The sequence below is a fragment of the Chenopodium quinoa genome, unplaced genomic scaffold, assembly GCF_001683475.1.
Source record: "Chenopodium quinoa cultivar QQ74 unplaced genomic scaffold, ASM168347v1, whole genome shotgun sequence".
Taxonomy (NCBI): Eukaryota; Viridiplantae; Streptophyta; class Magnoliopsida; order Caryophyllales; family Amaranthaceae; genus Chenopodium; species Chenopodium quinoa.
In genome coordinates, this window is record NW_018742418.1 from 2,737,548 (window position 1) to 2,757,178 (window position 19,631).

The 19,631-nt window shown below is 33.4% G+C and overlaps 1 protein-coding gene and 1 long non-coding RNA gene across 3 annotated transcripts; both read left to right on the forward strand.

Moving 5' to 3' along the window:
- The first annotated feature begins 5,093 nt into the window (after positions 1 to 5,093).
- On the forward strand, positions 5,094 to 12,745 carry LOC110709241 (glutamate--glyoxylate aminotransferase 2). Its single transcript, XM_021887459.1, has 14 exons — positions 5,094 to 5,219; positions 6,818 to 7,014; positions 7,500 to 7,565; positions 7,651 to 7,768; positions 8,574 to 8,655; positions 8,772 to 8,859; positions 8,970 to 9,128; positions 9,529 to 9,702; positions 9,803 to 9,934; positions 10,861 to 10,926; positions 11,029 to 11,093; positions 11,319 to 11,410; positions 11,503 to 11,659; positions 12,377 to 12,745. The coding sequence occupies exons 2-14, from the start codon at positions 6,901 to 6,903 to the stop codon at positions 12,507 to 12,509; spliced, it is 1,446 nt and encodes a 481-aa protein (XP_021743151.1). The 5' UTR covers positions 5,094 to 5,219; positions 6,818 to 6,900; the 3' UTR covers positions 12,510 to 12,745.
- A 1,180-nt stretch (positions 12,746 to 13,925) lies between these two features.
- Positions 13,926 to 18,008, forward strand: LOC110709249. Of its 2 annotated transcripts, none has more exons than XR_002508891.1 (2): positions 13,926 to 15,255; positions 15,356 to 18,008. It is a non-coding gene; the product is annotated as an uncharacterized LOC110709249 (long non-coding RNA). The 2 variants fall into 2 exon arrangements; XR_002508890.1 differs by having other exon boundaries at positions 13,929 to 15,255; positions 15,362 to 18,008.
- The last annotated feature ends 1,623 nt before the right edge of the window (positions 18,009 to 19,631 follow it).

A 19,631-nucleotide genomic window follows, 5' to 3' on the forward strand; every position in this document is an offset into this window, starting at 1 on the left:
TATTCTTTCTGCTTGTCATGTTTTGAACAGGGTTCCTCACAAGAAGCTTGAAAAGACTCCATACGAAATATGGAATGGTCGAGTACTAAACCTGAAATAATTGGAAGTGTGGGGGTGCCTAGAAAAAGTAGGCATACCTAGCTTTAAGAGGGACAAAATTGGTCCTAAAACCATTGATACTATCTTTATTGGCTATGCTTATCAAAGTGCAGCTTATCGTTTTCTTGTTAAAGGTACTAACAACTCTTATGCAGGTGGCCATATCATTGAGGCAAGAGATGCCGAATTCTTTGAGAACATTTTTCCTTGGAAAATGTCTCCTTCTAATGATAGTGAATTACCTGCTAGTAGTTCTGTTAGTTTGCCAATGCTCCTATTACTAACAATGATTTTGTTTTGGAGCTAAGGAGAAGCAAAAGGGCACGAAAGGATAATAGTTTTGGACTTGATTTTGTTGCTAACTTGTTATCTGAATCTTTCAATATTGATGATGATTTTGTTCATATCTTTGCGTTGGAAGATGATCCAAGAATCTATGATGAGGCAATGAGGTCAGATGATGCTATTTTTTTTGGAAAGAAGCAATTGATAGTGAGTTACAATCAATTCTCAATAATAACGCTTGGGAATTGGTTGATTGTCCTAGGGGTTGCAAGCCCATTACTTGTAAATGGATCTTTAGGAAGAAGTTAAAACCCGACGGATCCATAGACAAGTATAAGGCTAGAATAGTAGTGAGGGGTTTTACTGAAAAACGTGGCATTGATTATTTTGATACTTACTCCCCTATCACTAAAATTGCAACCATTAGGACTTTGATTGCTCTTGCTTGCATTTTTTATCTTGTTGTTCACCAAATGGATGTCAAAACTGCATTTTTTGAATGGTGAATTGGATGAGGAGATTTACATGGTCCAACCCAAAGGATTCGTTTCCGAGGCCAAGAAAACAAGGTTTGTAAGTTAGTCAAGTCATTGTATGAGCTTAAGCAAGCTCCAAAGCAATGGCATGACAAATTTGACAAGACTATGACTAGTAATGGTTTTCATGTTAATGAAGGTGATTCTTGTGTTTATTCTAAGCATGATAGCCATGGTTGTGTGATTATTTATCTTTATGTGGATGACATGTTAATTTTTGGGACTAACTTGGATCGAGTAAATAAGACAAAAGAATTTTTAAGTTCTAATTTTGAAATAAAAGACATGGGTGAGGCAAATGTGATTTTGGGAGTAAAAATCAAAAAGACTCCAAATGGCATCTATCTTAACCAGTCACACTATATTGAAAAGCTTCTCAAAAAGTTTGACTCATCTAATGTCGATCCAGTTAGGACTCCATATGACCCCAGTTTCCACCTACAGAAAAATAAAGGTGAATCCTATTCATCAGTCTGAATATGCTAATATTATTGGTAGTATTATGTTTCTTATGAACTACACTAGACCTGACATTGCTTACTCTGTTAGTAGATTGAGCAGGTACACTCATAACCCGAGTAGTGATCATTGGATTGCTCTCAGGAGATTGCTTAGGTATCTTAAAGGTACCATGGATTGGGGTTTGCATTATTCCAAATTTCCAGGAGTTTTGGAGGGCTTTTGTGATGCCAACTGGGTGTCTGACAACGACGAAGTGAACTCCACTAGTGGTTATGTCTCACTCTTAGGGGTGGAGCTATATCATGGAAATCTAGTAAGCAATCTTGTACTGCTATGTCTACTATGAAATCTGAATTCATTGCTCTTGAACTGGCAAGTCATGAGGCATAATGGTTATGGAACATGCTTGATGATATTCCACTGTGGGGGAAGCTAGCTCCTTCAGTTGCACTTCATTGTGATTCGCAAGCTGTGATTGCTGTTGCAAACAACTATGCCTACAATGGGAAGAAGAGACACATTCGTCTGAGGCATAAAGCTGTCAGAAATTTGTTATCTGAAGGGGTGATATCACTGGACTATGTAAAGTCCGAAAAGAATGTTGCGGATCCATTGAATTAAGGCCTAGAAGAAAACTAGTTTTGGAAACATCGAAAGGTATGGGGCTAAAGCCCGTTGTATGAATTGTAAAGTAATGAACTCCTACTCATTATGAGTTCAAAGGGGAACATTATATAATAATTCGGAAGCAAAATTTTTATTTTTGTCCATCCCTAGATGTTTGTTTTGTGCTTTGCTACAATGGAGAAAGAGGTTGAGCATAAGGCTCTTAATGAACCCATAACCATATTTTTGGTGGTGTGTTCTAGCTCACACTTGATGGGATTCACCTACTTAGGTGTGGAAGTGTGGCCGCTTCCTATGAGTATTTCGTGGGCTTATACTCTAGAGCACCTATGAGCATCCAGGCTCGAACGTATGGCCAGTATAATGCGTCATTTTACTCGCGGAATTTCAGAATATTATACATGGTCAATTGTGTGACTCAAGTGACGGGTTCCTAACCCCCTATTAAGTTCAAGACTAAGGTCACTTGGTAGGAAAGGGATCATAGCTTGATGTTCTCTAAGCTATGTGTCAATTTAAGTCGCGAGTCATTGACACTTATGAAATTGTTTGTTTTGCCCAGAATTCAGTTTCCTTATTTTCTTTTCTTCATCTTCGAATCTATGGGGGATTGTTGGAAATTCTTGATGAAAAACAAAGAAAAGAGTGATATAAAAGTGAGGTAAATGTCCCACATTGAAAGAAAAAGAGTGCTCTCCCTTGTTTAAATATTATAATACCTTACTCCTACTTAGTTGCTTAAATGGGAAGTGGGTTGTTGACTATACCTCACACACACACACACACGCACGCGCGTCGAGCCGGGTCGAACTCGTGGACTCGGGGAATGCGCGGGTGTGGGTGGACTGTGGGCCCTCTATCTTTTTGGAGAATTATTTATCTCTTTTTCTTACTTTGATAAATGGAATTTTCTCAATTATATTTTTACTGTTAGAGTTTAATTAGCCCTTGATTTCGGCTAATTAATTGGCAGATTTATTTCTTGTCGTTTTGGTGTAACGTATCTGGTCACTTGGCTAAACGAACCTAGATACTTTCTTGTGGTAATCGTTTATTGCTTCTTCCCTATAAATAGTTGTGCTTTCACCAGCCATTATATAAAACACAAAAACTCTTTACCCTCAAAGATTCTGAACACTGTTCTCTTATTTCTGGGCAAACATTCTGAGTTCCAGTCAGGTTTGTGAGTGCACACAAACTCCAGCGCTATGCTTATCCTAGAGGGTGACCGTTTTGCGTCTACTGCACCGGGAGGTAGCGCGGAATCGTCTTTTATTAGGTCAGTGGTTATCCACGACGCGGCTACTGTCATTTGGTTTGCATGCATTCCATTGAGATAAGTTTTTATAGTTTTTTATAGCATATACGTCTAACAAAAAGGAGGGAAGGCAAAGGGAGGAAAATGTGGTTTCCCTTGTCTTGTAAGGGAAAATGTTTTCCATCATTCAAAATGTAATTTTCGACCATTGAGAAAATTGTTTTTCCACCCTTTACAAACCAAACACAAGAAAATGAAAAAATCATTTTCCAAGAAAAACATTTTACATCAAACTAAACAGACCTAGCCCCCTCTTCTCCTTTTTCTCTCTTCTCTCTCCTCTCTCCTCTCTTCTATTTTAAGGTTTCAATTTTTTTTGGCCGTTTAGGCCGAAAATAGTCTAATTTCTTCGAATTTTAGACTATTTTCGACCCTTTTTTCTTAATTTAATTTAGGTGTTTATTTTGTTTTCCTTTTGCTTTCCTTTATTCTCTCCATTTGTGAGAGTCTGTCCCAATTTTTTGGGATTTTGATTCTTTATTTTTAGGGTTTTAATAATTAGGAAGGTGTTTTAGATTCATATGGATTTAGGGTTTGTCATCAACTTTACGATCAGAACACCAGCGCTGATTGCGAAGGTCTGTACTTAGAAAGATGCGAATACATCGAAAATTTCTGATCTTACCAAGTTTGAAGCGGTGGAGTGTGAGCAATGCCAATCAAATATGCAAACTAGTTATGATTTTGAATGTAAAAGTTATGTTATTTTCTCTAAATCTGTGGTTTATACATCAATGTTATTGTTGTAGATGTCGAATAGCTATTTATTGATGATAATATTTTCTTCCCGTTCAAAAATAAAAATAAAAATAAATAAATAAAAAAAAAAAAAACAAAAAAAAAAACTACTAAACGGGACTTTAGTGAGTTAAAAAGAGAGATTCTTATGTTTGAATAAATTATAGTTTCTAATTTGATTTTGAAATCCTATAACTAGCATCATATAATCAACATCATTGAAAGGGTTAATATATATGAAGTATCAATCATGGCATAATAATAATAATAATAATAATAATAATAATAATAGTATCAAGCTATTGACAATACAAAAAATCGTAAGAAGTAAGAACGATGGTGATATTAAAGTTGCTTTATTATACGTGGACCAAACATCAAAACTAAGAAATTTTAATAACAAAAATGTCTTTGCAAATCACTAAATACCATACAATTATTTTGTGTCCCAAAATGGATAAACCTTGTAGCAAAACAAGTTTCAATATCCGCCAAGAAACTTTTTGTAGCTTCAAGCTACACCACACTTCCCTCTTTGAACTTTATCTCTTTGTAATTCCAATTCCCCTCCTTCATTGAAAAACATTGTTCAAAAAAATCAACTAAAATGAAAATAAATCAACATAAAATATAATTATCTCTAAACATTTTGGGTGGTTGTGGTCTTACCATTGCTCTCCTTGTTGCCACGTGACAATATTTTATGCTAAATTCCAGTTTTTCATTCCTTAATTTTGACAATGAAATCCAATTAATTTTATTTATCTACTGAGTTTTTTTTTTTTTTTTTTTTTGAAACATCTACAGAGTATTTTCGTTTCTTAATACTTGTAACATTTTTACGTTATTTAATATTGTACTTTACATAATTTTATAATTTTAATCCAATAATTTTAAATAATTAAAAATAATACAAAAGTTGATACCTTAAAAATATCAATTGGGTCAAGTTTAACCAAATTTTACCGTATATGATTATGTGAAAGTTAAAGTGTTGCAAAAATAAATAAAAACGGAGGAAATTTTACTTTTCCTACCTAATAAATAAAAACGTATATTCTTATTTTCTTTTCGTGCATTTTCCCATTTCTAATATCTCAACAGTTGACGAGCCCAAGTTTCTTGGCTACTTCACTCTAAGCAAGAACTCTCAGGTATCCTACTTCTTCTCTAATTTGCAGGTCTATTTTCTTTAACTTTGTTTTTTAAAAAAGGATCTTTATGATTATTCTGGGAAATTTTTTAGTGAAGGTATTCATATTATATGATTAATTGTGATTTTCTGGGTGTTGGGGTTGATAGCAATGATGGAATTTCTTTTGGTTTGAAATTGTTTATTTGTTGAGTATTGAAATGCATGATTACTCGGTTGAGATTAATTCATTAATTTGCATTTAAGCGATTGATTTTAGTGATTAATTACATGATTATACAATTTTTTGTGGTTTTGTTGGCTGTATTAGTTGATTATGGTTTTTGATTAGAACTTAATGGTGTTTGTTAATTATTGATGAAAGATGGTTTGTTATTCAAAAGAGGATGATTAGTGTAACCCACATCGTGAATTTTTGCTGTCATTATTTGCTTGCTATTTCGGATATTGATGCCGTAATTGGGTCCGTTCTCTGTAGTTTTCTGTTTTTTATTTTTTAAAACCATATGATATAGTGTCAGGAATTAATTTTCCGTAGTTGTGTAGTTGTATTACTGTATGAAGAAGTATATATATATACAACCTAACAAGAGATTAGGGCCGGTAACATTGGCCCATTAGCTATACAAGATATAAGGCTTAACACCCCCTCAAGTTGGAGCATGCAAATCACAAATGCCCAACTTTGACAAGTATATACAAGAAATGGTTTTTGCTCAAGGCCTTAGTGAAAATATCCGCTGGTTGATCAATTGTATTCACATAAAACGGACTAATATCCGCTGGTTGAGGCCCTCGAATATGTTTTTATACGCTATCACGCCCCCTCACACGAGAGCCCATTTAGTGTGGATGTAGCATGGGCCCTTCTCATACCCATCGCTTAATATTCCACTTGAAAGTGGGGGGTGGATGAGATTCGCCAACGTGATCCTAGTGTCACGTTGGCTCTGATACCATGTCAGGAATTAATTTTCCGTAGTTGTATTACTGTATGAAGAAGTTTATATATATACAACCTAACAAGAGATTAGGGCCAGTAATTTTAGCCTATTAGCTATACAAGATATAAGGCTTAACATATAGTCATATAATGAATAAAAAAAATGGTCTAAATTATTTTAATCATGATAATTTTGGAAACTGACAACAAAAAATTGGAAACAAACTTTTTTCTAGTTTCTTCTTTGGTTTTATGTTTTCATAAAAACAGAAAACTGAAAATAAAAAACGATCAAGAACAAGCCAAGTGCTTTGGTTTTATAGCCCTAAAATAAGTTGATTTTGGCGTGGTGTTATCAATTTGTTTTCAGTTATTCAAATTTTATGAAGTAGATAACTCTGATGATCATGATGACTGAAAAGCTGCTTGATTTTAATGTTTTATTTGGCTAGAGAACAGTGGTGATCAAGCATGCAAATGTGTCTAATGGGTTTGCAGTTTGTAGAAAAATTGCATGGAAAGAAATGTTTAACTCTGTATTTGCCTAGTCTTTGATGTATGTAATAAAACCTCTGTTGTTATTGCTTGTGTAATGCAATTTTTTTTTTTACTATTATTATTTTGTATCTAATATGATTACCACATTTGAATTTCAGGTTTATGATCTGAGCTCATATTACTTGGTGCTGTTTAGTCTCTCTTTTTGACTTGAGGGACATCAGCTTGAGTTTTAACTAAAATGTCGAAGGGACTGGACTATGAGGGATTGAATGAAAATGTGAAGAAGTGCCAATATGCTGTTAGGGGTGAGCTGTATCTTCGAGCTTCTGAGCTCCAGAAAGAAGGGAAGAAGGTAAATGGAATAATGTTTTTGTACTCCATTCTTTGGGCTTGTTGAGACCCCTACCTGAAGTGTGATTTTTCTGTTGGGATTTGAGATCAGATTCCTCATCCATTTGATTCTGTCATACACATTTATATCATTTATGAAGAAATATATGAACAATTTATCTCTTTTGTTTTGGGCGTGATAACACTGCTTCGAGTGTTCTGTTTCTCTTGCTACTCGATATTACGCCTCCTGATATTAAATGATTTATTCTATTAAACTTACTATTTTAAATGACTAGCCTTGAAGACTGGCCTTCTGCCTGATGACATGTTATACAGCTGAAAAAACATAGCTAATCTTGTGATTAGTCACAAGGCATATACCTCAGTGATGAACCATGTCTCGAGCTAATTCTCCTGCATCATCTTCTTTCTAGACATTTTAATTTAGTGCTCTATCGCACTCAAATCTTGTCTTATTTTCTGACTATTCATGTACCCATGCAGATCATCTTCACAAATGTTGGAAATCCTCATGCATTAGGGCAGAAACCATTGACATTCCCGCGCCAGGTTTTACATAATAGAAGTTATATTAGTCACTTTGTGGTTCGGTATTTAAGTTTGTGTATAAACTTTAAAAAGCGTATTCTTCCAGGTGGTTGCTTTGTGTCAAGCTCCGTTCCTACTTGATGATCCTAATGTTGGAATTGTATTCCCAGCTGATGCAATTGCAAGGGCTAAGCATTACCTTTCTATGACTTCAGGCGGTCTAGGTACATTTTTAACTTTTGTTTCCTCTTACTGATGTGATATGCCAGAATTGCTACAAATGAAATCTTATTCATGTTTGCATCTATATTCTTATTTAATGAGGTTGCATGCATCCGACCATCCTAGATTGTACCAATAATGGGATTTATGTTACTTTGTTAATCTAATATCAAGTCGATTTCCATACATCACCCAAAGGCGGCTCATGAAAGAAGAGAAGTATCTATTAGAAGTTTGGGTCTATTTGCTTTCACTGGGAAAATATTGATGACACTGCTGTTATCCATTATGTTGCTGGATTGGCTCAGTCAATCTGCATTCATGCTAAATCAGTAAATCCGTTGATACATCAATGTCAATTAATATTCTTTGCTGATTGTCATTTCTCCTTGTCATCGTCTAATCTTTCTGATTTTGTAGGTTGCCTACAACTATACAGTTGTACTATTGTCTGTAATCCCAATACCTTGCTGATTCATGCAAGTGTACCCCCACCCCAAAATCCCAACTTTACCTCTTTTTCATGTAGCAAATGTTCTTTCTGTTAGATATTCCACTTTATACTTTGTTTACTTTCCCTTTCTGCAGATACGTCTTTTATTACCTAACATTTGTTCACCTCCCTTATTTTATATTTCTTTGTCAACTTCATCTTTCATAATACCTAACATTTGTTCACCTCCCTTATTTTATCAGTCTCTTGGTGCTTTCAGAACCTTACAAAAAATGCAACTTTTGATGCCAAGTTATACTATATTTCATGAAAAGTGGGGTATGTGTAACATTTGTTATTGTATGTTGAATTAGGTGCTTACAGTGATTCAAGAGGCATTCCTGGCGTAAGGAAAGAGATTGCAGAGTTTATTGAAAGGCGGGATGGGTATCCAAGGTGATTTAATGCATGTTTCTCATGGCAATGTTATTGATCATCCAGTACTCGAGCCTCAATATGTCTAAGTTTGCTTGTTGACTGTATGACTAATGTTGTTTCTGCTTGGTTTTCAGTGATCCAGAACTCATTTTCCTAACTGATGGTGCTAGCAAGGGAGTGATGCAAATTTTGAATGCTGTCATTGGAGGCCAAAGTGATGGGGTAAGTCTCTTTTGATCCTTTTTTCTTTTACTTGCCGATATTTTCCCTTTATTTAAGTAGAAGTGTTGATCTCTGGTCATTATTGCCTTATTGATCTATCTTTCTTTCAGATCCTAGTTCCTGTTCCACAGTACCCACTTTATTCTGCTTCAATATCATTATTGGGTGGTTCTCTTGTCCCATATTACCTGGAGGAGACTGCAAACTGGGGGCTTGATATCAATAATCTCCGTGATGCAATTCAACAAGCCACATTCAAAGGAATAAAAGTAAGTATGCTCTCCTGAATCATGATGTTTGATGTATAGAAAACCGCTAATAGTTTCAGAAAGAAAATTGTAGCAAAGCTGTATTTGATGCGTGTGGTTATTCCTAAAAGTTTATCCTCTCTTGCTAGTTGATAAATACCCATTAGTTTTTGGAATGCCAAGATTTTAAGGTTTAAGTTGAGGTCATGACTGATGTACTGTTATTGGAATATGTGCTCTAAGTACTACTTCGTACAGTTATCTCGGCTTACTGATGGCATGCTAATCTTACATTCTGGTTCTATATTCCTAATGCAATATATATGTGAACTTCTCAATTTTTTTTTTTATTTTTTTTTTTCAATTTGGTCATTGTTTTTGCAAGATAATGTATCTTATTATTAACTTTCATGTTGGTCAGGTACGTGCAATGGTTATTATTAACCCTGGAAATCCTACAGGACAATGCCTTAGTGTAGCCAACTTACAAGAAATAGTGAATTTCTGTATCCAAGAAAAGTTGGTGCTTCTAGCTGATGAAGTATATCAACAAAACATATACCAAGATGAGCGCCCCTTTGTAAGTGCAAGAAAGGTATGTCACGCAGAATATTTCAGCGCCTGGTAAAATATGGCTCAGGTTCATTTATCTTTCCTTCAAGAATTTAAACTTACCTAATATCCTTTTCTGGAAGGTTTTAATGGACATGGGCCCACCAATGAACAAGGATCTCCAGCTTGTGTCTTTCCACACAGTGTCAAAAGGATATTGGGGTGAATGTGGACAGAGGGGTGGATACTTTGAGATGACAAACATTCCTCAGAAGGTTTGTCTTTGTCCCAAATTTTTGTTTGAGTTGTGATTGTATTACTCTGTTATCTGCTCATTCCATCCTTAACTAGTTAACATTTACAGAGCTTCCAAATCTATTTTACGTTGCCCTCGTCAGCTCTTTTAGTAAAAATTAGTGTCTGACTTATTCAAGGGGCATTAGATACTGACATACTGTAGTGCATTCCCATTTCCCAATGATAACTACACTGTTAAGCACTTGAAGCTCTCTTACAACCAAGTGTTTGAAAGATTTCCAAATGAACTTTTTATGAAAATGAGAAATTTGAAATGGGAAATTTTTTTTAAAAAAACTCACTTGGATTTAAATTAAATTCAAACAAAGTATTCCCTTTAATTGAGAGAAAGAGGGGTCCTCAATTTAAGCTGCTTTGACCGACTAATGGTGTACGTTTTTCAGTCGGTGACCCCAAATTTTATGCTTTTTGATGGAAATATCTTTTCTTTATTTATAATTTATTTCTTGGTGGCATGAAAAATCAGAAATAATGACTTCACAGTTCACAGACCTCAGTTCTCGTAACTCTGTATAAGTGACTTAATACCTCATATTGCAAAAATTGAAATAAAGCAAAACAAAGCCCTCTAATATTACTTTGTTTAAAGATGGGTCTGATTATACAATCCTTAGCAGTCATGAAAAATCTTCAGTTGTTTGCTAGTGGTGTTTCTGGCATGCGCTTCATGAACAATCTGCATAGCTATGGCTGAGGAGCACCCTTTAGTTACCAAAAATGTTCAGTCAGTCATTTTCTCATTGATTGCAAGTGGAAATATTTCAAATATTAATCCTCAAGTAACTTATCTTTTTTACGGTAGAAAGCAAGTAAGCAATTGCTTGACTGCTTCATATGAATGGAAAGTGTATACGCCATCTGATGTTGTTGGTCTCCATTGCAGTCAGTTGATGAAATATACAAGATTGCCTCAATTGCACTAAGTCCCAATGTACCAGGGCAAATATTTGTAAGTTTCTCAAACTTATTTGCAGTTTGGATGCTCTTGTTTTTCCTTAGGCAAGGTTTTGGATTCTGTATGCTTAATCATTGTTCTTTTTCCCTTTAACAGTTAGGATTGATGGTCAATCCACCAAAGCCTGGGGATATCTCTTACCTTAGATTTGAACAAGAGAGGTAATTGGTTTACACTTTATTTAGATAGCAGTTAGAAGACATGAATTTTCTCCTTTCTGTTCTATTCGCTAATCGACTGAGAGGAAGAATCTCTTATATCAATGAACTATTATCTTAACAAGTTTTTTGAGAGGAAGGAAATTTGGATAGGGCTTTATTTCTAGAATGGAGACAAAAACCCATCATGCAGAGTATATATATAATAATGCATAAATATTTTTGCAGCAAAGGAATTCTGGAATCATTGAGGAAGAGAGCGCGAATAATGACTGATGGGTTTAACAGCTGTAGAAATGTTGTGTGCAATTTCACAGAAGGTAAAGAGTAATTTCCATCTTTTGTGTGAATTTGTGTATCCTGTATTTATTTCTGAACAGAAATTCATTCGTGAGATAAATCCTTGATTCAGGTGCCATGTACTCATTCCCTCAAATATGCTTGCCACCTAAGGCAGTTGAGGCCGCAAAGAATGCTGGCAAACATCCTGATGTTTTCTACTGTCTCAAGCTCTTGGAAGCCACCGGCATCTCCACTGTTCCTGGTTCAGGGTTTGGACAGAAAGAAGGGTACTGGAACATTACATTCATTTTTTTTTTTAAGTATTATGCAGCCTTAAGTTTCGTTTCACAATTAAAATCCTTTACTATTTCTCCATAACCTAATTTTACAAAACAAAAAAACTGTTGTCTTGTCTCATACGTGGCCCTCTCAGTAAGTCAGTATATAACAGACGAGCATCTTGAATTAACTATCATAGTAACTATGAGAGGGTGTACCGAGTAATATACACCAATAATGATTCTGATTAACTGCAAGTTGAAAATTAAACTATTAATAAGAGCAAGTGTTTTATCTACAGAATCGTTATTCTCTTCAGTATCTTGCACAAACTGTTCAATTAGTTTGTTAGCCTATTTTTTCAATGTGGAAGAACCTGTCAAACTTGAAAATGCACATCATTTTCCCAATTGAATTTGGTAAACTTATAGGCATCTGGTGCCCTTTCCTAGGAAAGTTTGGCCAGCTGAACTTAGAATTCACAGAACCTGTTCACACTCTATATAAAAACCTTTAACTTCTTTCTTTACTGGTTGAGGTCGAACACTTAGGTAAACAAGGTTCCATGTTGAGCTTCATCCCTGATTATTTGTGTACATCTATTGAATTTTCTGCATCCTATCCAAAGAAAAGGAAAGAAAAGACTTCAAACCCAAGAAACTTATAAAAGCCATAAAAAAACATGATAATGATGTTGAATAATAGGCTATTTCACTGTATAACAGGGTTTTCCACATGAGGACTACCATTCTACCTGCTGAGGAAGACATGCCTGCTATCATGGAGAGCTTTAAGAAGTTCAATGACGCGTTCATGGAGCATTATGAAGATCAACGAGCAGGTTACTCAAGGATGTAAATTATAGGAGATTTCTTTGAAATCCCTTACTTTATGATATCGTCATAATATGATTCGGTGTATACTCTCCCTCTCCCCCCAAACGATGCTTGTAAAATTTTAAACACGAAGTTGACGTACACTATGCAAAACAGGATTCCAAACTTTGTATGATTTGTAAAAGAATTAGTTGCTTTCTGTTACACAAGCTCTCGTTTTCCCTCAATAATGAAGATCAAATAGCAGTAAGCCAGTAATACACAGCATGTGAAGTTGTCTATTGGTTTTCAATTCAGGTTCAATAATAAGCTGGTTTCGGTCAGAAATTTAATCTCAGTATATTATACAGATGGTTTCTTAATTTATCAGGTGCTGTCACATGGTATCAAGAATACATAAAACAAAATGGTAAGATTTTTAACAATCTATAACATAATGGCAGTATTTTTGTTTGTTTTTTCTAGAAACAGTAAAATGGTTATGTATAATATTAATATTTCCAGAGAAATTGTGTTCCTTCATTTTGTTGAGTGGAAATGGCTTTCTGCTTATTACTAATATTGGGTTAAACTCAGTCTTAGGGGGTGGCAAGTGGCATGCCAACTACATCTGTGTTCTCTTATCCTTTTTCAGTTTCAGATCTTCAATCTACAGTTATTTTATATGGATAGTAAAAAGGGTGTTGGGTTTCATTGCAAACATTACACTATCAACGTGGCTATTAATTTCGGACATGAAGGTATATAGCATTAGGATATACTTGGAATTATAAGACCAAGGGAGGTGATGAGTTTGTAAAATTATCAAACTGTCTGGCTGGTTTTAGGACTATTAAAGAAGATAGTACCAGTTTCAAACTCCAAACCACTTCCATTAACTATATGATGATAACGTGTGAAGGTGTAAAAATCAGTTAATGCATCTTAGGTTGCTTCTTCCCTTGTTTTAAATCTCCAAAGACTTTTTGGTTATCCATTAATTCCAAACATAACGTAAAGCAAGTGATCAAAGTCATTGTATTGTTGGCTTTTTACACACCAACTGCTATTTGCCTTACTAGAAACTAGAAAGTACGAGTAAAGATTTCGTTAAATAGCTTGTCTTTCATGTTGAGAAACTTAAATATTCTCTTTTTCAATGCTCCCAATAAACATTGTAAATGCAATAATTATACTTGCATTACTAGTCGATTACTCGAGTCGATCGGATTGTCATATTATTGTAAAATTTTATTATTACAGATTTACAGAGTATAAATTTTTTATATTATAGTCGTCTTAAGTAGTATTCTGTTTTTTACCTCTTTTATAAGAAGGTTTGTAACCTGAAAACTAAGGGGAAAATTAACTTCCCCCATCCATATCAAATATAAATACACTGTATTATTTTAGACTAGGTCTTGTGTATGACCAGCCATATGGTGTGGCCACATTTGCTTACAAGAATAATCATAATCAATTACTCATGTCATCATGTGTGTAACCTTAATTTGTCCATAAGAGTAACCCCAATATATTATACGAGCAACATCAATTAATTAAAGAAAAATAAGTAGCCCCATTGGTTCATCCAAGTAACCCGGCCTCTCTCCTTTTATTTTTACTATTAAAAGAAAAACTATACTTGTTTATAAGAGTAATCCCTTTTTCCATTACTGAAAACTCTTATACATTAAAATAACCCCATTTGATCATCGTTGTAACCCCCATTTCTTAATTAATTGCTTCTATGTAAAGTAGCATAACATTTGCCAACGCACAATTTTAGCATTTAGTATCTCTAATTAAGCATTGTAAAATTATAAAAAGTGAATATTAAAAAAAATTCAAACAAAATTATACATGATTATGTTTTGTCGCAATTATAAATCACAAAAAGTAATCAAAGTGTAATTATATATAGTACAAAAAGTATACCAACCAAAAATACAAGAGAATTTGTGACTTTGGACGGTGAGACTCTGAAAACATAATAACTATAGAAGTCGAAAATATATTCAGTAGACATAATCATATTCGTACATATTTCAGATACTCAGATGTCACCCTACGAGAGAAAAACCAAGAAATTTGGTAAATAACTCATGAAGAAAATTTAATGCTTACATCATAAATATCTCTATTTATGTTCGATAATTTTCTCAAGTACTAGATCGGAGATCCTGCCGTAGTGCCACACCATACGAATACATTTTTATTTTTTTTTGGGTCTAATGTCGACTGCCTTGGTCTTGGTCCCTTTTTTTTTCTTTTTCTTTTTTTTTTTTTTTTGTGTCACATAATTGTGCTACTTGTAATAATGATCTTAAATTTATGGCCATGGAAAAAGGAAATAAACTTGAATTTATGAGGGTAATCTCACTGAGGTAAAATTTATAAAGGCTCCCTTTTTCATAAGGAGAGCCTGTTTTGTACACCCGGGTGTACCTTCTTCTAAGTACACCCGGAGGTATATTCGTAAGTTTAGATTAGTTTGCCTGGTTAGACTTTCTTCTTCTCTTATATCGATCAATTTTCCCCCTTTCCATAACTATGAGAGCGGTAGGAGATTCAAGCGACATCGTTCCTGTTGCCATTGGCGAAGTTTCCGTTAACATTTGATGTTCCAACGGCTCCAAATTTTCAGTCAAAACTACGCTTGATTCCAACATCAACGCTTTCAAATTGCTTGTTATTGATTGCGCAAAACTGTGATGTTCCTGCCGAGCAGCAGAGGTTGATCTACAAAGGTCAGATTATGAAAGATGACCAAACCCTAGAAAGCTATGGTATGTTGATTTTTCACCGATTTTTATCTTTTTAATTTGTGATTTTTGTTGAATTTGATGATTTTTGGGTTGATGTTGATTTATTTGGTAATTTGTGGAGCTAAAGCTGGAGCTGGAGAAGCAAATTTGATGATAATGATGTTGAATCAAATTACAAAGAAGAGGAAGACGATATGGGTTCTTCAAGTTTCGTAGAGCTATTCGCAATACCATTGATGACGACGACAATGATTCAAATATTGTTTTGCTCATTTAATCAACAAATGAGCAATAATTTTTGCTCATTTAATAAATGACCAATAATTATTTGCTCATTTGTTGATTAAATGAGCAAATGACCCGGGTGTACGATACACCCGGGTGTATATAACAAATTCTATTTGGTAAGTAATGTGCTATAAATAGAGTTCATTTCTTCAAAAAAGTTAAGATTGTGCTTTATTTTTTATGGCCTAGTATAATTTTTTAAGTGTACAGAGAGTCACAAAAGATATTGATGTATACGGAATTTAATTTCATATCTTATTATACAGTACTAAATGATACATACTCCATGTAAAAGATTGATGAAATTATTGTTAAAGCTAGCTACATAATTACAAAATACTTATATAGAGTAAATTTTTTGTTTCCAGTATTAGTAAATTCAAATTATTTTCTTACTCTATTTCCAAATAAGATGAGTGTTTCTCTAAACTTGTACACATATGTACATTACCTTACCCTAACCTTTCCATTCATTCTCAAATAATCTTTATTGCGTTGACTAGTGAGAGGCTCTGACCTAGTTGGGCCATCCTTTCCCTTACCTACCCCCAAAAAAATTGTTACTTAGCTTTGTTAATTTTAATATTGATAAAATCAATGAGAGCAGAAATTAATTAGATTAAATATAATAAATGTGAGAGTAATGTAATGGACTTTCGAACACTAGTAGCATGGGACAAACTCAATTTTTTTTTTTTAAAAAAAATAAATAAATAAATAAATAAATAAAACGACTCCACACAAGAAAAATGGAATAGAATTCAAGGACGGGTACAGCAGTAATAAGTTATGCAACATACACTAAGGTCCAAAGTCACTGGCTTATAAATTCTCCATCAACACGGCCCCCCGGATAGGCGTTGTACAAGACACACCTCGATTTGTTGGCACCTTATTGTATCCTTATTATGTTTCCTTCATTCTTTACTAAAGCTTCCAATCTTTTTATGAATTAATTAAGAATTTGACTGTCTTCCAAAAAATAAAAATAAAATAAAATAAAATAAAAAAGGAATTTGACTCAACGATATTTTAACAATTGGCAAACTGGCAAAGACAACACTAATATTGGATACTCTTATTATTGATGGTAAAGTTACCGTTGGACATAATAATAGCTTTTGTTATCTTGTGTTAATTAAAATAACTATGAATATATTAAATATTTTTAGCAGTTTCGTCACCTATTAAATTAAATAAAACCATATAAAAATTGAGTTAATATGAGAAATGTGAATTCTTAAGAAAAATTTCATGATTTAAGAATAATGGTAAAGGCATTATTATTTGTATCCAAAAAAAAAAAAAAAAAAAATTATATGCATGTCTTTGATTTCAAGAAAAATAGTTTTTTAGGTCCGGGAGTAGCCCCGGGTCAATTTATTTTCACCTTATAAATTTTTATTTTGAAAAAAAAAAAAAAAAGCATCCAAATATTTATGGTTTAGATATTGATGTTATAATATTGAGGGCATGAGAGATCAAATCTTTTAAAAATCATGTTATAATTTCTTTGATTGATTGTGGGTGACATGAATTATAAAAACGCTTTTTAATATATTAGTATATAGATTAAAGGGATTAATCATATAATCTTTTGAACAAATTAAAATAGCTAGCTAGTTTGAGTATTATATTATTATATACAGTTTGAATAGGTAATTTTAGTCCCTCTGTTGTGTTTGTATTGAACCTTTTAATATTCGCTATAGGTATATACGTATAGTACTTAGATTAGTGCTCCTTTATTTCTTTCCAACAAATAACTGTGTAAGTAATACAAAAAATTAAAAGTGCATTCATCTATTATAAAAAAAAGAGAAGAATAAAGATGAAAAAAATAAAAAGTTTGAGCCTAGTTTAAGTCACTGCCCAATTATTGGTATAATGATATCAATACCCTTCTCAAGAATCATGTTTATCATGATCAAACTCATTACTACTAAACTAGCACATAATCATTGTCACTGTATAACCAGTACAGATTATTTATCCTTAATTTACTCTGGATGTGCATGTTTGTCATTATAATATTACTATGTATGGTATATCATACTTGTAATTAATAAAGATTGGTAATTCTTTTCTAATCTTTAGATCCCGCTTTTCAGGCCATTTTCTCTCTAAAGGGCATCCCTAACTTGATTGTCGAAGGGCCATTTCCGAGATCACCCCAAGGCATCGTACTCTTAGGTCTTTTAGTTTTGTAGGCTCTCGGGCACACTTGAATTGGAAGAATAACTCTCAACCACTCCAGTCAAAACGACACCACACCAATATATATGGCAATATATGTAAGATCGTCATCCCAAATTAAAGTACCCCTCATACTATTAATTTAAGAATGAATATTCTAGCTGTTTCGAAAATATAAACCATTACAAGTCTAACAACTAGGTTTGGGAATGGAGAGGACTAATTGAACAACATACTGTATTAAAGGTCAAGCAAATTAAAGTATACTCACATAATCTATCTAGCCATAAGGATTGCTGCTTGTCACTTTCTTAGAATAATTAGTTGTAACTCTATTAATCATTTTAATACACATTGTATATATACTTAATTTTAGGAACTTTACTTTTCCAAAAAATCGGATTCCTAATCTTCCGAACATGTTACAAAATTGCTGCTATGCATGCATGCAACAACTTTTCTTTGGAAATTGACAATTTAGGAAGACTTTCACAATGTCTACATATCTAGGACATATGATATATTCTACTAACCTTTGACTTATTTTTTAATAGTATAAAATTTGCATAAATTGCTTTTTTCTTTCCTGATGAAAAGTTTCCAAGGAGTGGGGATGACATAAACTACCTTATACGAAGTTGATTTTTTCTTTTTGCCCTTTTTGTCTTAAGAAATCATTTTATTGACCACCTTAGCTTTATGGTTGTATATAGATGATAAATACGTTCGAAAAATTAGGTTTTTTTTTAACAATATAATGGAATTCATCAAGTAATGTTTAGTGAATATATCACACATTTTTCTCAATGTTTATCTCTTATCTTATTCCATTAGGTCAGACTTTCGAAAAACTCCAATATTACCTTCCTTACACGTATTTTTAACAAATGTAAAATTCATATATTCCGTTATAACAATATCTTAAAACTTTAATTTACATAAATAATAATAATCTAAGCTATTTGTAATCAACAAACTCAATGGTCATTGCGTCGTTGGTTTAAAAATGAAACTCTCATTGGATCCCATGCCATCAGTCACCATAAGGAAATAACAATAAATAATCTCAATACCATTATTCAATTCATTATATGTTTGTCTGATTCGAAAACTCCATTATTACCTTCCTTGCTTACACGCATTTCACAATTAAAAAAAATTAAATCTAGTACTTCGTAATGTCAGTATCTTAATTTACATAAAATTGTAGTATTATTTATAATTAACAGAATCAATAATCATTGTCTCGTTGGTTAAACACAAGAGACTCTAGTGTGTTAGGATGCATCTATGACTTTACAGTATTACATACCTTATTCATATTGTACGTAATAACAACAATGTTATATTCTCTAATTTATGTATGCAATAATCTATATCATAATTATTCAATACAACCAGGCCAATGATCCATCGTTGGATTAAACACAAGAAACTCAAATTGATTGGATCCCAATGTAAATAATTCACCACAATCAATTTAAGGATATCACTAAAATCAAGAGAATTGAAGTGAGTAGACTAGACATTGATACAAATAGAGCAATTGAAGATCCCTAAAACCCACAAATAATATGCCGCCAAGAAGAAGGCCAAGTCAGATAGAGTAGACTGCCCGTTTCCAAATTCCGGTCAGCTTAATTCTCGGGCACCCACCCTTAAATTGGAGGGAAAATTATAAAACTCAACTCACGAGTTTCCTCGGGTTCCCTTTTTCTCTCTCCTCTCCTTTATATAATTCCTTTCAACTCTTCCTCTTTCTCTTCTTCAATTCCTCCTCCATCTTATACGCGTTTAATTTCTCTCTCATCTTTTTTCTTTTCTCTAAATTAAACCCTTTTTCCTAAATCCTCCCAAAATAACAAAAAATAATAAAAATAAAAAAAATACTATTATTATGGGGATTTCTTCTG

Bases quoted from the DNA above. Each gene is read 5' to 3' on its own strand.
- LOC110709241 (XM_021887459.1), top strand. From the start codon at position 6,901: ATGTCGAAGGGACTGGACTATGAGGGATTGAATGAAAATGTGAAGAAG. The intron at 8,860-8,969 runs GTAAGTCTCTTT...TCTTTCTTTCAG, and splicing joins TTGGAGGCCAAAGTGATGGG to ATCCTAGTTCCTGTTCCACA. The intron at 9,935-10,860 runs GTTTGTCTTTGT...TCTCCATTGCAG, and splicing joins TGACAAACATTCCTCAGAAG to TCAGTTGATGAAATATACAA.